Source organism: Phyllobates terribilis, unplaced genomic scaffold, assembly GCF_046119375.1.
Source record: "Phyllobates terribilis strain yellow unplaced genomic scaffold, ASM4611937v1 Scaffold_8__6_contigs__length_399053987, whole genome shotgun sequence".
NCBI lineage: Eukaryota > Metazoa > Chordata > Amphibia > Anura > Dendrobatidae > Phyllobates > Phyllobates terribilis.
Window position 1 is genome coordinate 369,816,120 of NW_027362768.1, and position 26,632 is coordinate 369,842,751.

The 26,632-nt window shown below is 46.5% G+C and overlaps 1 protein-coding gene across 1 annotated transcript; it reads left to right on the plus strand.

Annotated features, from left to right (window-relative positions):
• The first annotated feature begins 3,022 nt into the window (after positions 1-3,022).
• On the plus strand, positions 3,023-25,683 carry ARIH2 (ariadne RBR E3 ubiquitin protein ligase 2). The gene is made up of 15 exons (XM_073642779.1): positions 3,023-3,200; positions 7,730-8,088; positions 11,578-11,645; positions 13,338-13,401; positions 14,199-14,346; positions 14,435-14,556; positions 16,152-16,261; positions 16,744-16,861; positions 19,422-19,472; positions 19,974-19,995; positions 20,187-20,338; positions 20,431-20,574; positions 21,920-21,988; positions 22,070-22,153; positions 25,340-25,683. The coding sequence occupies exons 2-15, from the start codon at positions 7,834-7,836 to the stop codon at positions 25,409-25,411; spliced, it is 1,479 nt and encodes a 492-aa protein (XP_073498880.1). The 5' UTR covers positions 3,023-3,200; positions 7,730-7,833; the 3' UTR covers positions 25,412-25,683.
• Positions 25,684-26,632: the final 949 nt, after the last annotated feature.

The window sequence follows — 26,632 nt, forward strand, 5'->3', positions numbered from 1 at the left end:
CCCTATAAGAAGCTATCCGTGTGCAGGATGACACCCTATAAGAAGCTATCCGTGTGCAGGATAACCCCCTATAAGAAGCTATCCGGGCGCAGGATGACCCCCTATAAGAAGCTATCCGGGTGCAGGATAACCCCCTATAAGAAGCTATCTGTGTGCAGGATGACCCCCTATATGAAGCTATCCGTGTGCAGGATGACCCCCTATAAGAAGCTATCCGTGTGCAGGATAACCCGCTATAAGAAGCTATCTGTGTGCAGGATAACCCCCTATAAGAAGCTCTCCGTGTGCAGGATGACCCCCTATAAGAAGCTATCCGGGTGCAGGATAACCCCCTATAAGAATCTATCTGTGTGCAGGATAACCCCCTATAAGAAGCTCTCCGGGTGCAGGATGACCCCCTATAAGAAGTTATCCGGGTGCAGGATGACCCCCTATAAGAAACTATCCGGGTGCAGGATGACCCCCTATAAGAAGCTATCCGTGTGCAGGATGACCCCCTATAAGAAGCTATCCGTGTGCAGGATGACCCCCTATAAGAAGCTCTCCGGGTGTAGGATGACCCCGTATAAGAAGCTATCCGTGTGCAGGATGACCCCCTATAAGAAGCTATCAGGGTGCAGGATGACCCCCTATCAGAAGCTATCCATGTGCAGGATAAAACCCTATAAGAAGCTATCCGTGTGCAGGATAACCCCCTATAAGAAGCTATCCGGGTGCAGGATAACCCCCTATAAGAAGTTATCCGTGTGCAGGATAACCCCCTATAAGAATCTATCCGTGTGCAGGATGACCCCCTATAAGAAGCTATCCGTGAGCAGGATGACCCCCTATAAGAAGCTATCCGTGTGCAGGATGACCCCCTATAAGAAGCTATCAGGGTGCAGGATGACCCCCTATCAGAAGCTATCCATGTGCAGGATAAAACCCTATAGAAAGCTATCCGTGTGCAGGATAACCCCCTATAAGAAGCTCTCCGTGTGCAGGATGACCCCCTATAAGAAGCTATCCGGGTGCAGGATAACCCCCTATAAGAATCTATCTGTGTGCAGGATAACCCCCTATAAGAAGCTCTCCGGGTGCAGGATGACCCCCTATAAGAAGTTATCCGGGTGCAGGATGACCCCCTATAAGAAACTATCCGGGTGCAGGATGACCCCCTATAAGAAGCTATCCGTGTGCAGGATGACCCCCTATAAGAAGCTATCCGTGTGCAGGATGACCCCCTATAAGAAGCTCTCCGGGTGTAGGATGACCCCGTATAAGAAGCTATCCGTGTGCAGGATGACCCCCTATAAGAAGCTATCAGGGTGCAGGATGACCCCCTATCAGAAGCTATCCATGTGCAGGATAAAACCCTATAAGAAGCTATCCGTGTGCAGGATAACCCCCTATAAGAAGCTATCCGGGTGCAGGATAACCCCCTATAAGAAGTTATCCGTGTGCAGGATAACCCCCTATAAGAATCTATCCGTGTGCAGGATGACCCCCTATAAGAAGCTATCCGTGAGCAGGATGACCCCCTATAAGAAGCTATCCGTGTGCAGGATGACCCCCTATAAGAAGCTATCAGGGTGCAGGATGACCCCCTATCAGAAGCTATCCATGTGCAGGATAAAACCCTATAGAAAGCTATCCGTGTGCAGGATAACCCCCTATAAGAAGCTCTCCGGGTGCAGGATGACCCCCTATAAGAAGCTATCCGGGTGCAGGATAATACCCTATAAGAAGCTATCTGTGTGCAGGATAACCCCCTATAAGAAGCTCTCCGCGTGCAGGATGACCCCCTATAAGAAGCTATCTGTGTGCAGGATAACCCGCTATAAGAAGCTATCTGTGTGCAGGATAACCCCCTATAAGAAGCTCTCCGTGTGCAGGATAACCCCCTATAAGAAGCTCTCCGGGTGCAGGATGACCCTCTATAAGAAGCTATCCGTGTGCAGGATGACCCCCTATAAGAAGCTATCCGGGTGCAGGATAACCCCCTATAAGAAGCTATCCGGGTGCAGGATAACCCCCTATAAGAAGCTATCTGTGTGCAGGATAACCCCCTATAAGAAGCTCTCCGGGTGCAGGATGACCCCCTATAAGAAGCTATCCGGGTGCAGGATGACCGCCTATAAGAAGCTATCTGTGTGCAGGATGACCCCCTATATGAAGCTATCCGTGTGCAGGATGACCCCCTATAAGAAGCTATCCGTGTGCAGGATGACCCCCTATAAGAAGCTATCCGTGTGCAGGATAACCCCCTATAAGAAGCTCTCCGGGTGCAGGATGACCCCCTATAAGAAGCTATCCGGGTGCAGGATGACCCCCTATAAGAAGCTCTCCGGATGCAGGGTGACCCCCCCGAGCCCTGATAGGACGGCCGCTGCCAGGGGATGAGTCCAGAGTCAGAGGGACAAGAGGAAGGTAGGAATTTCCAGTATGTAGGACGGGAGCGGGGGGCGCACACCATGAACCCCGGAGGAGGCCGGGACCCCGCAGTGAAGGGGTCGTGAGGAGTTTGGAGTAGAGACGCCACCACCGGAGAGAGCGACGGACTGACTGGCGCAGGATGATGGCGCAATCCAGCGCTTTATGTGGATTTCTGCCCTCACGATTGTCAGGGAAACCCATGGGGTGGTGGCCAAACCAAATGTAAGTGCCACAATTCACAAAGCAATGAAATGTCAGTCTCTGTGAGAGGAGGACAAGGAGGAATAAAAAACAAAATAGGCCGCGGCGTAAAGAGGGTTAAAGCTACAGCTCTGTAAAATCTGGACTCAGAAATAATGTTAGAAAAATGTCTTAAAGGCCAATATAGTCTGGTTTCTGAGGGGTTAAGGCACTTAGAGCCCTCAGACTGACACACTGGATATCACACAGACCTGGCTGGGACCTGTAGCTGTCGTCGCGCAGCCGCAGACAGTTGTTTACACGACACCACGTGACCAGTGGGCGCTCTACAGTGGAAGCCACGCCCACATAGTGGAGGCGTGGTAAGGAACGAAAATCCGCGCCCATTAAGCCCCGCCTTAGAATGCTGTCATAGCGTCCGCACTGCCTAGCGGAAGTGATGTAAGAAGTAGCGAAGAACTTCCTGTGTAGGCAGTCGGTGGAGAGGCTGGCGGAGGTGGAGCGCTCGGGGTGATTAGCGCCGCCTACCACCGGGACCGTGTGGCGCTGCTGGCGGCTGTGGGACGCAGTTTTGTCCCGGATCGGTGAGACATTCAGCGGGCTGTGGTGGGAATGACGGGGATCCATAATGGGGGAGGGGGTGAGGTAGAAGTGATTGGGCACTGCTGGGTAGCACGGAGGGGATGTGGGGCCCAGCTGCAGCCCCTCTGTGTAGTGATACCAGCACTGGTCACCAGGGGGCGGATGGGGCTGCTCTGGCTCCGTGGGGTGCTCAGGCCTCACTTCTATGGGTGAGGGTTATGGTACCACCAAAAATGGTGTCACATGACTGGCGTACGGGTCACATGACGCCTAATGTAAGGTAACTTTACATCGCCAACTTTGGAGATGGCGCTTAAGTGGGATCTGAGTGCAAGTTACGATCCCGAGGCGCCGTCATATGCTGCCGGACCATATGGACTCTGATGTGTGCAAAGATGCGCCACTTAAAGGGATTGTCCAGGACCTGAAGAGAAATGTTTTACAGCTGGCAATGTCCTAGGCTGAAAGAATATTGTCCTAAGTCCCTCGCAGCTCCAGGCACCACCGCTACACTTCTTCCCGCCAGTGTTTGCTTGCTTTACTGCTACGATCATGTGACTGCTGCAGCCGATCACCAGCCTCACAGACATACATGTAGGGACAGTGATTGGCTGCAGCGGTCACATGGTTATTCAGCACATAAATGCTACAGTAATGTGAACACAGACCAGCTAGGACGGTGGTGCTGGAGCTAGGGGGGTTTATTAGGTAAATATTGATTGTTTTTTAGTTTATCACCTTCCCTATTAAGTTATGGACAGCTCCTTTTAAAGGGAAGTCTGACGACCGATCAGCCCGCCACACAGGATCCAACTTAAAGGGCTGCTCTGAATTTCTGGTATTGCAACTGTGCCCTATACAAATACCAGGGCTGTTTTCAGAGCTTCATGGAGACTGAGAGAAGCCCGATGGCGAAACAACTCGATATTCCCAGTGGGGGTCCAGGTCCTAAGACCCCCACTGATTGCTGAGAATACTATGCAGACTTTCTCGGCTCCCTCCTGCCTGCACTTTCTGCAGTGCACAGACCCATGGACTCTCCAATGAATCTGTACCCTCTTCTGCCGGAGCTGTGATCAGTAGGGGTCTTAAGACTTGGTTCCCCCTGGGGCATTTAGGGTCCCCAACGTGTACAAAAATTAAAATTCTGCTTTATGAATAGGTAAAAACCTGTAAGCAGAATTTGCTTTAGCAGTGGATGAAATTATCCGGGTTCGATCTACTCTATAAAATGAAGAGAAGCCGCACCCAAATGCCTCGGAGTTATTTTCCTCCCTATATGTCAGGGTGTCTCCACACCGGGGTTTTTGTGACAAGATTGAGAAAACTGGGATGAGGCTTCCTGAGAAGTAGCCATGTAACCTCCTGAGGAGATGATTAATAATTAGTAACATGAAGAACTGCTCCTCGGTCTGTGTCTGCAGTCTGTATACCATGTTTCCTGCATGACATGTAGCGCTTGGTTTTCGGTGGTTGAGGCATAATAAAAGGTGCGCTGTATGGCAGACACTTTGTATCTTCTTGGTTTCATGATAGTGGGCAGTAAGTGCAGAAGACCAGTGATAGGTCGAATCGTTGCTAGTTTGTATTTGGCGTACTAAGTTGCTTTTCTGATACGTTATCGCCCGGCTTGGATGCTGTTTTATCATTTTCATACTTGAATTGTAACCAGGTGGGGTTCTTTGCTTCTGGTCTTGGCGCCTCTCTGATGAAAGAGGCCATGCTTTTCTATGTCAGTGGGCAGTAAGTTGTCATGGCCCCAGGTTTGGTAGGCGTTCCTGTGTCCTGCAGGATGGGCAAATGTTTCTGCCAGCTGTACTACATTACCCTGTGACCTAAAATGACATTTACTCATTGCTTTGCTTAACAAATGGAAGGTCCTGCTTTCCTTTACACTTATAACTTAGAAGTACAGGTCCTATCACTTTAAAGGAGTACACCCATACACGTTAGATAAGTTGCCTGAACCTGGGAGCAGCGACCATCTGATGTGTCTGGGTCGTCCCATCTCCCTCTCATAGAGGATGTCTTGAATATCAGCACCCAATCCTCTTGTTTTCAGGGAAGATAACCTCTGGCAGCGGCTTTTCTTCTCTTTAAACAGCTCCTGTGGGGGGAGTTGGCGGCTGCACGCGTTGGGGGGTGGGGGGGGGGAGTCGGCGGCTGCACGCGTTGAGAGGGGTGGGGGGGTCGGCGGCTGTACGTGTTTGAGGGGGGGGGGGGGGAGGTCGGTGGCTGTGTGCAGAACAAATGCTTGATCATTCTTATGTAGATCACTAGCATAAGTGTCTGACCGCTGGGACCCCTCGAGAAAAGTCCGGGAGCAGCTTCCTGTGTGGATGGTGAGGAGGGGGGGGGGGGCACACGACACAGTGATGGCCGAGACCTACTGATAAGACATACACGGTATAGTGTACCGGAACCAACTAGCCAGAGAGCAGGCTGCAGTTTTACTCTCCTCTCCTCTGCCCCTGTACACATTAGACTAACGTTGACCAATATCTGTGGGATCGGCCGACGGTGTGATGTGCAGATGATATTTGGAGAGAGATGGATCTGATATCTCTGATTCGGACTGCTTGAGATAACCAGAGTCATCATAGAGTGCCCAAGTGTTCGGCCAAGTCTTCCTGTTCATCTTCCTGTTCATTCATCCCACAGAAATCTTAACGTTTATGGGGGGCTTTACTACTTGTTTTTAGCTGTTTTTGCATGGAGACATTGATGTGGACGATGGTTTTTGCTCTCACCATGTGTCTATGAAGGAAAACGTACAGAGCATTAGGCAGGAGCTGCTGTCGCGGATGTGCAGATGTTACCCCCCCATCCTGCTCTGTAGTATCCTTGTAACCTCTGGATACTCCCTCTATGGTGCGTGAATTGTATAAAAGTGCAATGTTAGACCCTCATCTTCATGATTCACCGCTCTTCGTCCCATCTCTATAAGACCTGTGTGACATGCTTGTGATAACGAGCTGTCACATTTTGTCACATTGACTTTGTGGGCAAAGGTGAAATTAATTTATGGCTCCATGGTGGGAGAGAGGAGCTGCCTCCGTAATGTCACAGTAATGTGGAAAGTTGGAAAAGAACCTTCTTAGATGTCCACTGTATGACAGCTGATCGGTGGCGGTGCCCAGTGTTGGACCCACGTTGTGGATGGCCCATCACTATCTCCAGTCTTAAACCTTATAAGGGCATTTTTGCAGCATTTTGTAGCAGCAAAATCACTGTTGTACAGTACCAGCAAATGGGGGTATAATTTTTTTTATTATTATTATTATTGCTGCGTTTTATTCAAATCTGCAGGCTGACAATTTTTTTTCAGCTTTTTTCATCCATTCAAATGAATAAGAAACCCCCCCACACACACACACAAAAAAACACATATTTTATGCAGCATTTTGCACCATGAGTGAACATAACCTTAAAGGGTTGATCTGTAGACGGATAGGTGATCAGTTATTGTGATCATAGATCCCAATGCCTCCTGTGTGAATGGAGCATGGGCGACCGCTGGTCCTTTCAATGTCTATGGCGGCAGCGGTCGTACATTCTTGACTACAGCTACTAGAAGCCCATTGAGGTGAACGGAGCAGTGGTCTCGCATGTGCACTTCATTCCTTCTGAAAAACTTTAGTACCCCCTGTGGTCGGATCCTCACACACTTATCACGTTTATGCGACCTTCCTTTTAAAGGGGTACTCCCATCTTATAATGTAGTAGCATGTTGGTAGGTTTGGCGGAGGCCCACCAAACCCGCCCCTCCCCCCGCTGATCCTGAGATCAAGGGGCTTGGCACTAGTTTATTGCAGCTATAGCTATTTCTAACTAACTTTGCAGCTTTTTTTTTTGGAGCTGTTGTCCCCCTTTACATCCTCCCTTGGTGAGAATCAAAAAGTGAGAAAATTGCTTCCCTGTCTGATTGACGATGTTGTGACCCGTGCTTGTTCAGTGGCTGCCAGTGCAGATTGTTTTCTGACATTGTTTACACCAGTCCCTCTGACTTTCTATTATCAAGCAGCTGAATTATGAGCGCTGCTCTGGATATTATTATTTATTATTATTATAGTGCCATTAATTCCATGGCGCTTTACTTGTGAAAAGGGGTATACATAGCAAACAACAAGTACAACAGTTTGAACAAAGAACAAGTCACTGACTGGTACAGGAGGAGGGAGGATTTCATTTCCAAGTGCCCCTCAACAATATTTAGCCAGTATTAAAGTGGTAAAAACACCGTCAAGAACTTGGTCGTTCCTGATGTGGATGGCGGTCATCTGATCTTAAAAATATAGACGTGTTTTGTTTTGTTTTTTTTTTTGTTTTGTTTTTATTGCAAATGGTCGCTTAACTACAACCCCCATCATGCCCAGCGTGCAGCAACAGCTGGAGACCATCGGTGAATGTCATTTTCCGTTCTGGAAGTTATAAATTCATTTGATGTGTAGGTCGCTGCCTTTAGTCAGAGCCTTTATGGCGTCATCCTATAATTTGCTGACTTCTCTTGTCCTTTTTTTATGTTTTTCAGACTACTACAACCCCAGATGGGTGCCAGACTCCGGCCCTACGTCCTGCTGTGAGGGGGGTCATGCACAGGATTTTGTAGCTTTAGTTTCGACCCCTGATGGTAAAATGTCTGTAGATATGAACAGTCAAGGATCAGACAGCAATGAAGACTACGACCCTAATTGTGAGGAGGATGAGGATGAAGAGGAAGACGAGGACCCTGGAGACATAGAGGATTACTATGTGGGAGTTGCTAACGACGTGGAGCAGCAGGGGGCAGACTCTTTTGACCCTGAGGAATATCTGTTTACCTGCCTCACCTACAGGGAGTCTGAGAGTGCACTCAATGAGCAGATGGCCAGCCTGGCGTCTCTGGTAAAGGTGAGTGCACGTCGCCTGCCGGGGAATGTCATGATTGTTGGATGGTTGTACATTAATAACACTTTAAATTAAAGTTTTCCAACTTTTGTGCTTTAACTTTGCACAATTTACAGTATATTTGCTTGCTGTAAGTGAATGGAAATGTTCATGGATTCATTTAAAGGTGTTGCCCAAAGAAGTAATCAGGCTCCGACTTGTGTGCAAAAAAAAAAAAGTAAAAAGGAACAACTCTTGTGCCAGTGTGTCCCTCACGACTGAGCGACATGTGACCGCTGCAGCTAATCACTTCATATAGAGTGGCTGTAGCAGTCACACGTCCCTGTGACAGAAAGCTGATGCTGCAGGAAACCGGTATTGTCACAGCAAGTTACACCAATTTTTAAGTTGTTTACTTGCCGAACATCCTCTTAAAGAAACGGTGACGGCAGTGGATGATCAGCCTTGAAGTGCAAGTGAGAAGGCTTTCCATTCACTGAGTAAATAAGTGTCTATAAAGTGGTGAAACTTGGAAAATGAAAGTCTATTACAACCTTGGAGAACTTTTCATCATACAGTCAGTAAGATGTGCACCTCCACGACCATAGCATGCACCCACACACTAAGATATACGCACGATGGCTGCGGGCCACACATGTACCTCCCCGACCGTAGCATGCACCCTCACACTAAGATATACACCCGATGGCTGCGGGCCACACATGCACCTCCCCGACCGTAGCATGCACCCTCACACTAAGATATACACCCGATGGCTGCGGGCCACACATGCACCTCCTCGACCGTAGCATGCACCCACACACTAAGATATACGCACGATGGCTGCAGGCCACACATGCACCTCCCCGACCGTAGCATGCACCCACACGCTAAGATATACACCCGATGGCTGCGGGCCACACGTGCACCTCCCCGACCGTAGCATGCACCCACACGCTAAGATATACACCCGATGGCTGCGGGCCACACGTGCACCTCCCCGACCGTAGCATGTGTAGCACCCTGAGGGCTCACTTGCTACAGAGTTATTGCATCTCAACCAGATGTGCGATATCTCACTTCCAGGTAAGGATGGAATCTGGATCAGGACCCCGACACCTGCATGCATTACACCACATTTCCGGGGGACAGGGCGACCGATATGCTCCAAGTAGAGCACGACAGTCCCTGTCCCTGGCTGGAAGGGGGGACCCTGTAGTGCATAGGAGGGAGAGGGCAGTTCCTGGGTACACTTAAGAGGGAGGTATAAAAGGTGGGCACCATCTTAGTTCAGTGTTCAGTCAGAGGGAAGAAGTGACAGAGCTGGGCCTCTGCAGGGGGCTCTGCTCCGGAGGCGGGCCTAGCCTGTGAGGCCAGCCAGCACTGAAAGAGAAGAGGAGTCAGCTCAGAGTGAGAGGAGAAGACAGGGAGCAGAGGCTCTGCATGGGCTCTGCTCTGCAGGCGGGCCTAGGAGGGAGGCCGGAGCCTGGAGGAAGGAGAAGGAAGGAAGAGGAGCGGAGGAGGCTCCAGGAACAAGGAACGAAGGGATCCCAGGGGTGTGGACCGGCGAGTCGCCACCGCACGCCCGAATCTACCTGCGTAGAAGGGTCAGGCCAAAGGGGGAGACCGGTCCCCGAAACTAGTGGAGGCGGGGAACTACCCTCAGCTAGAAACCGGAGGCTGTGACATTTCACGTGGCGCAGCCCCTCGCTACACCAGCTAGGAAGGCACCACATAGGGTCAGGGAAACGGCACCAACATTTACCCAAGAAGGCCCGAGGCAGCCGGACAGAAACGAGGTCACTGGCGGGGTACGACAGGCCAGAGAAAGGACACAGAAAGGGGGTCCTGTGAAACGCTCCAAAGTTATCTGGGAGTAGGCCGAGCCCATTACCTGGTGAGCACAGTGCAACGCGGGAAGTTACAGCCGGCCGGAGTAACGTGGAGTAATGAACTGTGAGTAAAGACCCTGGGCTGCATTACAGAGACTGAGTCATTATTCCCGCGCACCATCACCCCCAACATCCGCACTCGCTGCCCTGAGGCTATACTCCTCCCGTGGGGAGTTATACTACGCTCTGCTGCACGCACAACACCAGCCTCAGCGGTCTGCCCTGCAGCGGCGGTTCACTCTGACCGCAATCCACGGGTGGCGTAGTCGGACATTCAGTATATAGACTGCCATTTAGTTTGACCACCCTGAGCCACGGGACCGGGTCACCGCCACGGTGACTACAACCGCCAGCATCTACAAAAAGGCCCGATTCCGGGTTCCCCACGCGGCCCAGGGGGGGCGTCCCATGCATACTTTTTTCGGACAAACGGACATTACATTATCCGTAGGGGCTGAAGTTTTAGGACAATCGTTGACGTTCATCTTCTGTGTGTGGGTGGAATTGTAAGCTGTAAGGCAATTGGCTAAAGATATCCCTTTTGAAGAAACCACTTTTAGTTAAGGGGCTGCACCAGTTATGCAAGTTATCCCATGTCGACCCCTGTTCTCATGGTCGGACCCTCAGCTATTAATTAGGGTATAATTTGTGTACTTGGTGTAACCCTATTAAACAAGTCCCCCCTCTTGACCTGTTGTCTCCATAGTTCTTTGTTTGCTGGACTTTTGGGATCCTATAATTGCTGGGTGTGAATACCGCTCAGCACGACTCCGTTTACCCTCCCTTAATATGGCCACCTCCCCCGGATCTCCTATATGAGCTCAGTGGCAGCAGAGACGTTATGTGCCGCATTATGAGGTTACATAACGGCCTATTATCTGTGTGCCCGTCCTCGAGCTCAGGGAAAATCCTCCAGCGCCTGCACCTCGTGCAGCCTCGCATCATTGTGCATCGCTGCCGTCATGTCACGGGGGTCCGCGCCTTCAGCTCTTATATCGCAGCGCACATTTCTCTGCCGAGTAAGTGACCGTGTAGTACGATCCTGCCTGATCACGGACTCGTCAGTCTCCTACCCTACACCTAGAATGAGCCTTGTAAAACATATCCCCACCGTGCGTGCCATCACCGCGACCCCCTGTAGCGATGGCTGCCGTCTCCGGTGCGATCAGCAGCTCGCCTTTCCTGATCTTTATATAACATCTGTATGGAGTTTGTATGTTCTCCCCGTCCACTTTGCTCCCTCCATTACTCAGAAGTCTTCTCTAGGGCTGAAACGCACAGCGTATGCACAAGCATATGGGATATACTGTAATATCCAGCTGCAAGAACACCTGGATTATCAGATATTGCGGATTATTGGGCGCTCATAAAGTATAATGGCGATTCACTTGCTGCAAAAACACCAGAAACCCCAAACCTCCTGACCGATATCTGCAATCACAACCCTTTAATAACGGACGCCATGACTGTATTGGGAGCAAAGATGTAATCTGCAAAGTCTCAACACCGGATTATCGTGTTGTTCGGTGTGTCCTGGACTATCAAGTTTTCTAAATTATAGGATACTGGCGTTAAGAAATTGCATGATGTTATTTAAAACTTTTTATTTTTTTCCGCTCAGGTGTCCCATTCAGTGGCGAAACTCATCTTGGTTCACTTTCATTGGCAAGTCTCAGAAATATTAGAGCGGTGAGTGTCCAGGTTCTCCCACTGTTCATTTGCTGAAGCTTCATCTCCCTCCTTCCCCTTTTTAAAGCAATTTTCCTTTTTCTGTGAATTACTGTACCCAGATAGCTTTAAGTGTTGTTTTTTTTTTTGTTTTTTTTTGTTTGTTTTTTTTTTATAACTTTTTTTATTCATCCTCCGGGTGTCCAGTGCTGACTTTGCTGCTGCTCTGGTCTCTGTTGTTTGTCTGCAGACAATCACTGAGCTCAGTGGCAAAGCTGGTCAGCGCTGCAGACAAACATGCAAAGACCAGGGAAGTTGTGGAGAAACCACATCGGACCTGGGGAGGGTAAGTAAAGCTCTGCATTTTTTTTTTTATTTTAAACATTAAACTGCACTTAGGGACAATAGTTTACTGAAAATAGAAAACCCCTTTAAGGTCTCTTAAGCCTCCTGCTGACATTTCCTGTGCTCTCTGCACATGAAAATCAATGTTCCATTATAGGATCGATTTGCACTAAAGTTTTTTTTTTTTTTTTTTTTCGGACCCCCAACATTGGGATTTAATGACTAATAGTGCAGATAAGCTATACACACCGATCACTCCGCTGTTTCCATCTTACAACTTGCTGCTTTAGAGAAGGTTTGATCGTATTACTAAAGATTAATGCAAGAAAAGACCCAAAAGTGCTGATTATAAGATGCATGACGTAGGCAGGATCCACGTAATGATTTGGGGTTGGGACGGGGGGAGACTGGACAGAGGTCTCTTCTTGACACGGGGCTGTCTGAAAAGCTGAGCCTGCAGTCATCTGAGAGCGGAGTTAGTCTCCTGTTTCATAGTTGGCCTTTGCGGCTGCAGAGCTCGTCATGTTCAGTACGTAGCACTCACTGTCCGGGCCGTAGCATAAAAGCTGAGCCCCCACATCGGGACAGACCCTCTGTACCCTATTGCAGGCCTGTCTAATGTGGACAAGCCATGACAAATATCAAAGTACAAGGGAACCCACTGCTGGACTTGTAAAATTGTATTTTATAATGAGGGGAACTGCTTGGCACGTTCTCCCTTTCCTGTAGTGTTATACAGGGGGCCCTATGGTGAGATGCTCATTGCAGGGGTATTCTGTTTTTGGGGTCTCATAATTGCATGACTGACGACACACATTACCTATCTGATTACTCCCATACACATTAGATGAAGGTCGTCCAAACCTGCCGATCAACTGATGTGTATGAAGGACCCCTGACAGATAGTCGGGGGAGAGGAGGATCTGGCACTTGGGAATCTCAATGCTCAATCTTTTCCTTTTCACGGATAAGCCGTTGGCAGGCATTTTCTCCCGTCTCCCCTCAGATAACACGTGAACTCTAAGGCGAGCGATCATGCATATGGGGACACTCCGCTGGTCAGTGTTTTACATATGTATGCTGTGTTTGACTTGTATTCCTGGAGGACAAAAGGATTGGGCATGTTGAAATGCAGCTGTCCAATCCTTATCTCCCTGGGAGGAGCCCATAAAGCTCATTAGATCGAAGATTTGGCCAACATTAATGTAAAGTGTATGTCCAGCTTTACCTCCATGTGTTCTGAATGGAGAGTCTTTTTTTAGAGCAGATCTTGCTGGCCGTGCGCGCTCGGCCCCCTCTCTCCGTGCGCGCTCGCCCCCTCATCGCATGCCTCCTAATGATCTCATTGTTTTGTTTTTTTCTTTCTAGGCATAAACTGAATTCTGTACAGTTGTTGGTTGACGCCAGGGTACAGCCGCTATCGTCTAAACATGTGAGCACTTTGTATACTTTTCTGCATTTCTTATTGTCCTGATTAATGGACTCCATCCAGATCCTTTAGCTGTTTAAGCACAAGTGGTGGAAGTCTGCAGTAAATGTAACATAAGGTCATGAATATCTGATCGGTGGCGGTACAACATCTGGCACCATCCGTCTGCAGTGTCCAGAGCGGTGCGGTTCTCGCTTCGTACACTGTTTACGTCCGGCCACCGCAGCTGATCGGTTGGGGTGTTGGGTTTTAAACCCCCACTGATTGGATATTGATGGCCTATTCTGGCATAACTCCTCAGTATCTGGATCCTGGACAAGCCCTTTAATAGGATTGTTCCCAATCAGGAGTGGAACACTCCCTGCCTCTTGGCTCAATGCTTGCCAGTGGTGGTGCGCTCTTGATTGGCAGCTTGGAACATCTGAATGGTTGCGCCACTTGCCTGAAAAATGCGCTTTCCGATGCTGCAACATTTCCTCTACAACGTCAGAGGGGCACTGAAGCCGTCTGAATCCAGCGATCCACCCAACTTCAGTGCAGCACTTACAACCTCTTTTTTTTCTTCAGAGCTTGTAAGTGCTACACTCCTCGCCTAGTGGACAGCCAGTGCTGAAAGATTGTGGAGGCGGCCTGTAGCCTTTTGCAATTTTAACCATTGAAGGACTTTCTGACTCTTCCCCTGTAGGGCAGTAGACTGGGTCACCAGCGATATTTCTGTCTCCTACCATAGAGCATTGGCCTAGGTGTCTATGGAGTGTGTGACCGGCAGGCTGAGCTCTCTCTTCCCTCTTCATCCTCAGGTCATGGCACATTCCTCCCATCACTGCGCCGTCTGCATGCAGTTTGTCCGGAAGGAGAACCTGCTGTCTCTCGCCTGTCAGCACCAGTTTTGCCGCAGCTGTTGGGAGCAGCATTGCACAGTTCTAGTGAAAGACGGAGTCGGCGTTGGTAAGATCAGTACATGACGTCTTGTGCTTTCAGCTCCTCGATTAAGACATTGATCCATCATTTCCACCTTCCATTTTTCTTTCACCAGGGATCTCTTGCATGGCCCAGGAATGCTTGCTCCGAACGCCAGAAGACTTTGTTTTTCCTTTACTTCCTAATGAAGAACTGAAGGACAAATACAAGCGATATCTTTTCAGGGACTATGTAGAGGTATGTCTCTTTAGAACTGCCATTATTAGGGATGATGAAAGAGGCTCTATCCCCCATGCTTTACACTGCAGGTGTTCTTAGTCTGTCCATTACAGGAAGGATAAAATGAATATAAACTGATAGTAATATTAGTGAGATGCTATAATTATTCAATATTCGAGTTGGTGAGAATCAATTCACAGGACCCAGTCCAGCGGCCTCTTCGATAATCTGTGGTTTTTGGATGGAAGCCCTGAGGACCATCTCCTACCTCCCGGCATCCACGACACCTCTTTTGATTAGCCGGTCACGCCGCAAAGACAACATCGTGCCAGGCTGGCTAATCAAGAGTCGCGGATGCTTGGGAGGTAGGAGATGGTTCTCGGGGGTCCCGTCCAGCAACACCAACTCTATTAGCTATCCCATCTTTAATTATTCACAAGGCACCTTCTTCTACCTCCTGAAGTGAGTGGAAGCACTGGTAGCTTTTATAAGGGTGTAACCTCCTGGTTGTGGGGTCACTCTCATCTCCTAAAAAGATGAGATATCGGTAGGATCTGCCATCATTTTATGAACAGTGGGGTCTGACATGAGAATATGGGGTAAATTTGGCGCTGCAGCCTCTACGCTGGTTTTCACTGCACAGTGGGCGGCTGGAAAAGACTCTGAAATCGGCACTGGGGTCCCTTTATTCTCAGGTTGAAGTCTGCACCGACGCTCGTCTGCACCGACGCTCGTCTGCACCGACGCTCGTCTGCACCGACGCTCGTCTGCACCGACGCTCGTCTGCACCGACGCTCGTCTGCACCGACGCTCGTCTGCACCGACGCTCGTCTGCACCGACGCTCGTCTGCACCGACGCTCGTCTGCACCGACGCTCGTCTGCACCGACGCTCGTCTGCACCGACGCTCGTCTGCACCGACGCTCGTCTGCACCGACGCTCGTCTGCACCGACGCTCGTCTGCACCGACGCTCGTCTGCACCGACGCTCGTCTGCACCGACGCTCGTCTGCACCGACGCTCGTCTGCACCGACGCTCGTCTGCACCGACGCTCGTCTGCACCGACGCTCGTCTGCACCGACGCTCGTCTGCACCGACGCTCGTCTGCACCGACGCTCGTCTGCACCGACGCTCGTCTGCACCGACGCTCGTCTGCACCGACGCTCGTCTGCGATCCCAGTGGTCATTCCTCCCACAATCATAACATGATAACATAGCCTAACAATATGGGACTATTCCTTTAGAGGGACCTGATTCATACTATCCAAACCACGGGCAGCATGAATCATGATTGCGGCTGGTTTTATTTTTCTCTTAAATGCTCCGGTGTTGCAGAAAAAGTATTTAAAAAAAATAAATAAACTCTACTAGTCCGGAGCGCCCCAGGATGGCTTTTCCCAGTGCCGCTCCAGATGATGGACAGATCTCTCGCTGTGGGACAGACCTGTCAATCACCTCTACATCTTCTAACTATATTTTCTCTAAAATGTCAGAGCGTTTCAAAGAAAAATATATTTGTCAGGCTCCCTTTAAAATCCACTCTCCCATTGATTTGGGTCCTTTCCTATTGCAATATGGAGGTGAGGGATGATTTCTTCTTGTTTCCTCCCCCAGAGCCACTATCAGCTGCAGCTCTGCCCCGGTGCTGACTGCCCCATGGTCATACAGGTTCAGGAGCCGAAGGCTCGGCGAGTGCAGTGCAATAGGTGCAGCGAGGTCTTCTGGTAAGTGCCATCCTAGTGCAATAGACACCCGGTACGGCCGCGTTATACATTGGCTTCAGATTGGTTTTCCCTTTAGATAAATGGAAACCACTATATATGGGGGGGCTTCTGTTGGCGGTACTACCTCATCTAGGAGCATCGCCCTCTAGTGCAAATATTGGAGAGTAATACAGTGCTCTCAATAAATAATTTGTCAATGAACTGAAATATTCAGCACGAAGCCTTCAGACCCAAATGGGTTACTTTGTCAGGAAAAAGTCTGAAAACTTGCATAGTCTGCCAGAGCCATTTATAAAGGCCTCCGGGGTACTCGGCGTCTATAAATCTCCTGCCATTTACTTCTTGCAGTGGGCTGTTGTGTTTTATAACCTTCCCGTCGATATAGATATAACCATTGATCTCTCATATACAGGACAGTGTCCGCTATTATACGCAGTTTTCATCTTCCTCCATACTTTGTCATTTCTCTACATATTAATCAGCTTCCGGTGCCGCCAAATGTACCATGCCCCCACAGACTGCGCCACCATCCGGAAGTGGCTAACGAAATGTGCGGACGACTCGGAAACGGCAAACTACATCAGCGCTCACACTAAAGACGTAAGATGTGCAGAACTTAGAGGGGTCGTCCCAGCGTCTGATAGCTCTGGGGGTCCCACTGCTCAGACCCATTTGAATGGCGCAGCAGTCGATAGTTCTCTGTTGGGATCTCAACAGTGGGACCCCCAGTGATTATCACTTTTCACAAAAACTGTCAATCATCTGGGCTCATTCTGATCTGCAACATACAGAAAGGGGCATATAAATCGCTGACTCCAGCACTGGCACAAAGTGTGATGTTGCTTTAAGAGCCTGGCATTTCCAGCAGCTGTTTGCTGTGTCAGAGCTGGCGGTCAGCGATCCGGCATCACGTCAGCGGTAATCGCCGGCTCCCTGTAGTGTAAAACAATCACGTTCCAGAAAATCTCACCCTCTTTCTAGTTTAACCCTTAATTCATATTGGATTTGTTCTGTAGAGGAAAAAGTGAGAATGACTGACTGAAACTGGCTATGCAAAGCCTCATTCAGAAGACCCTGTGTTACGGGTCCAAGAACGGACTGCAATGCACCAACCGGCTACGGGTCTGCTGACTTGTACGCCTATGAGACATCAGAGTTCATCAGACTGTGAAGTCAGGAGACCCCCAGTCAGTGCGCATTTCACGGTCCGTACTTGGACCATGATACACAGACGACTGAATGAGGCCTTAGCTCGAGCAATCGAGTGTGGAGCACTGCTATAATACATTGTGTGTGTGTGTGTATCTATATCTAGAGATAGATAGATGGGTAGATATAGCTATCCATCTATAGAGAGAGAGAGATAGATATCTACATATAGATAGAGATATTGAGATATCGCAATAGAGATATATCTATCTCTAGATAGAGATAGACATATCTCTATCTATATACAGTACAGACCAAAAGTTTGGACACACCTCATTTAAAGATTTTTCAGTATTTTCATGACTATGAAAATTGTACATTCACACTGAAGGCATCAAAACTATGAATTAACACATGTGGAATTATATACTTAACAAAAAAGTGTGAAACAACTGAAAATATGTCTTATATTCTAGGTTCTTCAAAGTAGCCACCTTTTGCTTTGTGACTGCTTTGCACACTCTTGGCATTCTCTTGATGAGCTTCAAGAGGTAGTCACCGGAAATGGTCTTCCAACAATCTTGAAGGAGTTCTCAGAGATGCTTAGCACTTGTTGGCCCTTTTGCCTTCACTCTGCGGTCCAGCTCACCCCAAACCATCTCGATTGGGTTCAGGTCTGGTGACTGTGGAGGCCAGGTCATCTGGCGTAGCACCCCATCACTCTCCTTCTTGGTCAAATAGCCCTTACACAGCCTGGAGGTGTTTGGGGTCATTGTCCTGTTGAAAAATAAATGACGGTCCAACTAAACGCAAACCGGATGGAATAGCATGCCGCTGCAAGATGCTGTGGTAGCCATGCTGGTTCAGTATGCCTTCAATTTTGAATAAATCCCCAACAGTGTCACCAGCAAAGCACCCCCACACCATCACACCTCCTCCTCCATGCTTCACGGTGGGAACCAGGCATGTAGAATCCATCCGTTCACCTTTTCTGCGTCGCACAAAGACACGATGGTTGGAACCAAAGATATCAAATTTGGACTCATCAGACCAAAGCACAGATTTCCACTGGTCTAATGTCCATTCCTTGTGTTCTTTAGCCCAAACAAGTCTCTTCCGCTTGTTGCCTGTCCTTAGCAGTGGTTTCCTAGCAGCTATTTTACCATGAAGGCCTGCTGCACAAAGTCTCCTCTTAACAGTTGTTGTAGAGATGTGTCTGCTGCTAGAACTCTGTGTGGCATTGACCTGGTCTCTAATCTGAGTTGCTGTTAACCTGCGATTTCTGAGGCTGGTAACTCGGATAAACTTATCCTCAGAAGCAGAGGTGACTCTTGGTCTTCCTTTCCTGGGGCGGTCCTCATGTGAGCCAGTTTCTTTGTAGCGCTTGATGGTTTTTGCAACTGCACTTGGGGACACTTTCAAAGTTTGCCCAATTTTTCGGACTGACTGACCTTCATTTCTTAAAGTAATGATGGCCACTCGTTTTTCTTTTTACTTAGCTGCTTTTTTCTTGCCATAATACAAATTCTAACAGTCTATTCAGTAGGACTATCAGCTGTGTATCCACCTGACTTCTGCACAACACAACTGATGGTCCTAACCCCATTTATAAGGCAAGAAATCCCACTTATTAAACCTGACAGGGCACACCTGTGAAGTGAAAACCATTTCCGGTGACTACCTCTTGAAGCTCATCAAGAGAATGCCAAGAGTGTGCAAAGCAGTCATCAAAGCAAAAGGTGGCTACTATGAAGAACCTAGAATATAAGACATATTTTCAGTTGTTTCACACTTTTTTGTTAAGTATATAATTCCACATGTGTTAATTCATAGTTTTGATGCCTTCAGTGTGAATGTACAATTTTCACAGTCATGAAAATACAGAAAAATCTTTAAATGAGAAGGTATGTCCAAACTTTTGGTCTGTACTGTATATCTATAGATAGGTAGATATTAATAAATATTTATTGCATATACACATTTATATATATATATTTTTTTCTTTTTATAGTGCCCCAAGTGCAATATCTGTATTGAAAAAAATGGAGGTTGTAACCACATGGTGAGTAAAAATGAACAACAAATGCATTTATCACGTTAATCTGACTTTTCAGTATCGTGCTTTTCCTTATTCTTAGCTCATAAGGTGATGACATGTTGCTACGATGTGCCATCATTTTATATTCAGTGGGTATACGGTCTGTTTTCCTCTGCACAGACCGGGCATACAGGAAACTGCAGAATGTCACCATTCCCTATCAATGAATTGTTGTGATGTGTGGCGGGGTATGGCTGTGGGGTACAAGACTGTTGGGGGCATCATCAGTGTAGCCCCTTCATTCTCTGTATCGGTGGGGGTCCTAACGGTCAGACCTCCACTGATCATATCCTTAGATGTTTGTGGCTCATCCCTCATATATGCCAAAAATATTTGGGGATGCTGTGCCCCCTTCTAAGACCTTTACGGCACCAATATCGATTGACCGACTCTCCCATTTACATGTTGCACGTGACTGGAGTGTATGGATGATCCTCATGTAACTCTATGTTTAATCTCTTGCAGCAATGCTCGAAGTGCAAGCACGGTAAGTGTCTCCTGCTCATGTATCACGGGGATATATAACGTTACATTTGTGTATTTGTGGTTAAAGCTGCCATTACTGTAGGCCATTGGTTCCATCCTGATGGTGCAATACTACAACTCCCAGCATGCACTGATGGCCACAGGATGCAAAATGTTTTTGCTCCCACAATAATGTAGTAATTGTGTTGTCAGACTTCTGCTGGATGTGCCTTGGTGACTGGAAAACACACGGAAGCGAATATTACGAGTGCAGCCGATATAAAGAAAACCCCGATATTGTAAACCAGAGTCAGCAGGCTCAGGCCAGAGAGGCCCTCAAGAAATACCTCTTCTACTTTGAGAGGGTAAGTAAGATCCGCCAGAAGATTAAAAAAAAAAAAAAATCATAACGGCGAAGCCCAGGATTATCCTCCTTTTTGTTTTTACTGTCTGGCAGTGGGAAAATCATAATAAGAGTCTGCAGTTGGAAGCTCAGACCTACCAGCAAATTCAGGAGAAGATCCAGGAACGGGTAATGAACAACCTTGGCACCTGGATTGATTGGCAGTACCTGCAAAATGCTGCAAAGTTACTGGCTAAGGTGAGACATCGCGGCACGGTTAACCCCTTCATGACTGTACGATTTTCAGGGGTTTTTTTGCGCTTTTCCTTTTTTCCTCCTTCCATGTGCCATAGCTTTTTTTTTTTTTTTTCCGCCAATATGGCCGTATGAGGCTGGGCTTGTTCTTTTGCGGGACTAGTTGTACTTTTGAATGACACCATTGATTTTTACCATATAATGTACTGGAAAACGGGGAAAAAAAATTCCAAGTGCAGGGAAACTTAAAAAAAAAAGTGCAATTCTACAATTTTTTCTTTTTTTTTTATTTATCATGTTCACTTTATGGTAAAACTGACCGGGAAATATGATTCCTCAGTTTAGTACGAGGACGCAGATACCAAATATGTATACGTTGGGTTTTTTTTTTTTAAGTGGTGAATTTGTAAAATAAAAAAAATTTCACTTATCACCATTTTCTGAGACCCATAGTATTTTTATTTTTCGGGATCTGGAGCTGGGTGAGGACTATTTTTTTTTTGCTCCCTGAGCTGATGTTTTTGATACCATTTTGGGGTAGATACGATGTTTTGATCACCTCTTAATGAATTTTATTGCAGCGTTGCGGCGACCAAAAAAAACATAATTGTGGCGTTTTTTTTTTGTTTTTTTCTCGTTACGTCATTTGCTGATCAGATTGTTTTTATATTTTGATCTGACCTTTCTGAACACAGCGATACCAAAAAGTTTTTTTTTTCTTTCTAATGGTTTTATTTTCAATAGGGCAAAAAGGGGGTGACTTTTTAAACTTTTTTTTTTTTTTTTTTTTTTTATTTGTGACGCGCTTCCGGTCAGCACGTACTAAATTTTGCTGTCAGCATTTAACAAGTTAACAGCCGTGAGCGGAGCACCACTCTATCCGCCGCTGTTAAAGGTACTTGATGGCTGATTTAATTAGCCATCAAGTGCGGACAAAGATGTGGGCTCTGCATCGGATCCCGCATCAAAGGCAGGGACACTACCTTTGATGTAAATATACGTCAGAGGGGTTAATGTATTCGGCGCACAGGTCCGGCATCAGTCACTGATTGTATGTTAACGGAGGTCTGGTCTCCGTTCTCGTTTTCTCCTTTCCAGCAATGGTTCTGACCCTCCCAGGAACCTGTGTAGGAAATATGTCTCATTCTGCTTGTGTGTTGAGTAATTTTCCATACAGGTTCCCGGGCTTGTCATTACAAGCACTGCCGGAGACCTGTACAGATCTGCAGAGGCCATAGTCACTAATAGATGTATGTGCCATAGTAAGTTGCTATGAGCATCGCTGCCAGATCTGGAGTGTTACTCCCATCATTAACGCCAGTTTTGTTTCTCTTCCTTCTACGTTCAGTGCCGATACACTCTGCAATATACATATCCCTATGCTTACTACATGGAGTCCGGCCCACGTAAGAAGCTGGTAAGTTCCCGAGCGCGGAGCGGTCTCTAGTGTTTTGTGCATGTGCCGCCGTGTTCACACCTCGCTGCTTTCCTCCTGCAGTTTGAGTATCAGCAGGCCCAGCTGGAGGCCGAGATCGAGAACCTTTCCTGGAAGGTAGAACGAGCCGACAGCTACGACAGAGGGGTGAGTGCTGCCATCAGGTTCGGACCCTGCGAGCCGTGTCACACCGCAGAACAAGGGGATGTCCACAACTCGGCTGCACTTATTTGTGCTGCCGAGGAAATAAGCAGAATTTGGGTCATTTTTATCTTAGAGTTTGCTCAGAAAAGCTGAAAATTTTCCCATTTAAAGGGGTTGTTCATGTTTATCATGGAAGTCTACAGTCATTTTGTGACTATGAACTTCCTGCGCAGCGAGGATTTTCCAGTGCCGGCGGCGAAACCCGAGCGCAAGTCATGTGAGCGCAAGTCATGTGAGCGCAAGTATGCAATAGAGCGACTGCAGACTTCAGTGATAAACATGGACAACCCCTTTAAAAGTCGTTCGGATCTACCTTAAAAAGTGTAATAAGGATTGAATAGAAGGTGCACAAACTTTCTGTTGAATCTTTACTCTTCTCTGTTCGCATCCTCAAACCCGTGCGGATCCCCACCGATCTACAGGGACTTTAAGGGACTACCAAATGTGATATATTTTTTTACCGAGTTTAGGTAAACTTGAAAGGTACAGTAAATTCCCATCTTAGAAATTTCTGACACATCCACAAGATAAGCCATAAATGTCTCCCCAGCTCCTGCACCTAGCCCCCACTGCTGCTGCAGTGTCTGTTGTCAGTACCGCTGACATCACATTGACACCGCTGCTGTCAGTCAGCTCAGCGGCTTATATAGTCTTTTTATTTTTATTTTTTTTTTCCCCTTTAAAAAAAATATATATATATCTATTTCTCTATCTCACACACGTGGATGTCAAAATAAAAAATTAAAGTCATGGCTCTTGGATGAAGGAGGAAAAAAAAAATATTACTAACTAATTACTAATAATATTTGAGATAGATATATATATATATATATATATATATATATATATATATATATATATATATATATATATATATATATATATATATATATATATATATATATATATATATATATATATATATATATATATATAATTTTTTTTTTTTTTTTTTTCCTCCCTCCCAGAGCCATGACTTTATTTTTTATTTTTCCGGCCACATATCTGTATGATGGCTTGTCTTTTTTGCAGGATGAGCTGTACTCTTGAGTAACACCATTCACTCTACCACATGGTGATCTGTGATACGGGGAAAAAAATTCCAAGTGTGGCGATATTGCAAATTAAAGTGCAATTCCACAATTGTTTTTTATTTACCATATTCACTATATGGCAAAATGATTCTCCAGGTCAATACTAGTTTGCAAATACCAAACATGTATAGTTTAGTTTATTTTTTATTTAAAGGGGTTTTCCCGCAAATCAAAAAAATTCATTTTAATCAATAGATCTTGGAATATTAATAATTTCTACAATTGGATGTGTTTAAATAAAATGTTCCTGTGCTGAGATAATCTTATAAATGTCCCCTGCTGTGTACTGTGTAATGGCTGTGTCTGACCGTGCAGGAACATGGTCTGATCATACCACAGCTACTGGGCAGGGGAGGAAGCAAAAGAGTATACAGACAGGACAGCAGGAGATTGCAAATGATTCTTTCTTTGAAGTAAAACGTTGTTTAAAAACAGGCAGGGAAATGTTTTAAATCACAAAAAAAATTAGCAGTGATCCTTTGCTATCCTGTCTGTATTCTCTTTTGCTTCCTCCCCTGCCCAGGAGCTGTGGTATGATCAGACCATGTTCCTGTACGGTCAGACACAGCCATTACACAGTACACAGCAGGGGCACATTTATAAGATTATCTCAGCACAGGGACATTTTAATTACACGCATCCAATTGTGGAAGTTATTATTATTCCAAGATCTTTTGATTAAAATGAACTTTCGTTCATGGAAAAACTCCTTTTAAGTGGTGGAAAAAAAATTCCAAAATTTGTGCGGGAAAAAAAAGTTTTTACTTGTCGCTGAGCCCTTTTCATTTTTCGTGATCTTGGTCTGGGTGAGGGCTTATTTTTTGTGTCCCGAGCTGACGTTTTTACTGATACCATTTTTGGGGTAGATACGATGTTTTGTTCTCCTCATATTGCAATGTTGCAGCAGCCAAAATAAAAAAACGTAATTCTCGTATTTACATTCTTTTTCCCCCGTTTACACAGTTTACCGATCAAATTTATTTTATTTTTATTTTTTTTATTAGTTTATTAAACAATAATAATAATAAAGTACACATTTTGTATATAACCAATATAACGTATACACACTTATAATAATTATAAGAAAAGAGCAAGTTTGTATAATGAGTTATTTGTATAAACTTCAATTCCACAAGTCCATATTCTTTTGCGAGTCTTATGGAACAATTGAGGAGTAATAAAAAGACTTTATTTTATATTTTCATAGATGGGACATTTCTGAACTCAGCGATACCAAATGTGTATTTTTTTTTTTTCAATAGGGCAAAAAGGGGGTCATTTTGAACTTTTTTTTTTTTTTTTCATATTTTTAAAAACTTTTTTTTTCAACTTTTTAGTTTATTAGTGCCCTTAGGATACTTGAAGCTGCGATCGTCTGTGCTATACATCATGATCTTTGAATGCCGGCCACGAGATGGTGTTCACAGGAGAGTATCTGAATGACAGGGATGGGGGTCATCAGCAGACCCCCGGCTGTCATGACAACCCATTGGTGCCTCGTGATCACGTTATGGGGGAGTCGATGGGAGCGTGGAATGATGTGCGTGTTAAATCCCGATGTCAGTTTGACAGCAGGATTTAACAGGTTAACAGCCGCTTGCGGAGCCCCACTCTACCTGCGGCTGGTAAAGGCACATGACTAATTAAATCAGTCATCACGTGCGGGGAAAGATGTGGGCTCCGTGTCGGAGATCATAATCAGGGACATGAAGGGGTTAAGATTAGAGGAAAACCCTTTTAAGCCCAATGTATATATACTATGCATTCAGCTCCCCCTAGTGGTGGCCTCAGGGAACATTAAAACACTATGGGTAATTTTCAAGGGTGGATTTGGGATTGTAAAACATTGCTTCATTATAGAAACCCAGCGCCACCCCTGTCCGCAGGTCGTGTGTGGTATTGCAGCTCTATCCCATTCACTTCAAAACACCAGACACGACCTTTGGAAGGGGTGGCACTGTTGCTTGCAGAAAGTATCCATGTTTTTCTATACCAATAGAGTGGACTGTGACTGATCTGCCTGTTCCTCCCCCAGGACCTGGAGAATCAGATGCATATAGCCGAGCAGCGTAGAAGAACTTTGTTAAAGGACTTCCATGATACATAAAGGGTGAAGCGTTGTCCCTGGGAGCAGCGAGCGCATGTTGTGGAGGAACCGATTCTGCAAAGAAACCCAGTAGCTCTGAGGAATGTGCCGAAAATCAGAGAATCCACTTTTCTTATCCCGCTCGTTAATTTTGGGACGTGGTCCGTTCGTATTTTTTCCTCCTCTTACGCGTTTTTCTTCAGGTCCCAGGCGCCTTCCTTTACCCTTAGTAGATGCCGTAAGAGGCCGACCGTTCCAGATTTTGCTCTTTTCCATTTTTTTTTTTTTTTTTTCCCTCCTTCCTTTTCCTTGTTGTTTAAGCCTTCCAACGCTCCACCATCTTGCAGAGAATTGTTTGGGCAGTGAAAGGGTTGATCTTCATTTTTCTTTTTTTTTTCTTTTTTTTTTTTTCTTCTTCTTTCCTTTTTGTTCCTTTTTGTTCCAGATGGCAAGTGTTGGAAAAGTAGTTCAATTTTTTGAATGGCTGTTAATAGAATTAGATTATTATGCAAACTGTCATTTTGAACTGTTGTACAATTATACAGAAAAAAAATAGAATTACAAAAAAAAAAAAAAGAAAAAAACACTTTTTAAAAACCTTTAAAGTGCAGAATATTTTTTTTATTTAACATTTTCCTTTCTGTTTTTGCTTACACCGGGGCTGCAATCTAGGGGGGTCCCGAGGATAATGCTCCTTTATACACTGTCCTTTCTTAAGAACACAGGCACGGCAGCACACGTCTTTCTGCTGCAGTGTATCAGTGCAGGTATCTGTTTGCATCCAGACTTTTTGAATGGAAGCAAATACTCAGCTGTGAGAAGTATTGGGGGGGGGGGGGGTATTTCTGCAACAAATTGGCTCCGTTGACCTGGTTGGGGATGGTTCTGCAGCATGTGCAAGGATTACTGTCAGATTGCAGGAACACATCTGCCCTGTCTAAATTCACTCTTGGGGTGCAATCAGACGACTGAGATTGGACCGCAATGCGTGGACTGGCCGGCAGCTCTCCAGATATTTCTATGCAGCGGTCACGCTCGGGTCGGTGGAGCCTCCGGCCAGTCCGTGCACTGCGTTCTGATCTTCCTCCGATTTATACGGCTGTCTGACTGCTCTCTTAAAAGGGTATTCCATTAAAGCAAGTATAGGATAGGTGTTAACTGCTAGATCTTTGGGGGTCCTACCACTGGGTCTCCCACCAATCACAAGAACATGGGTTGAGCGCTGAGACTGTCACCCACCTC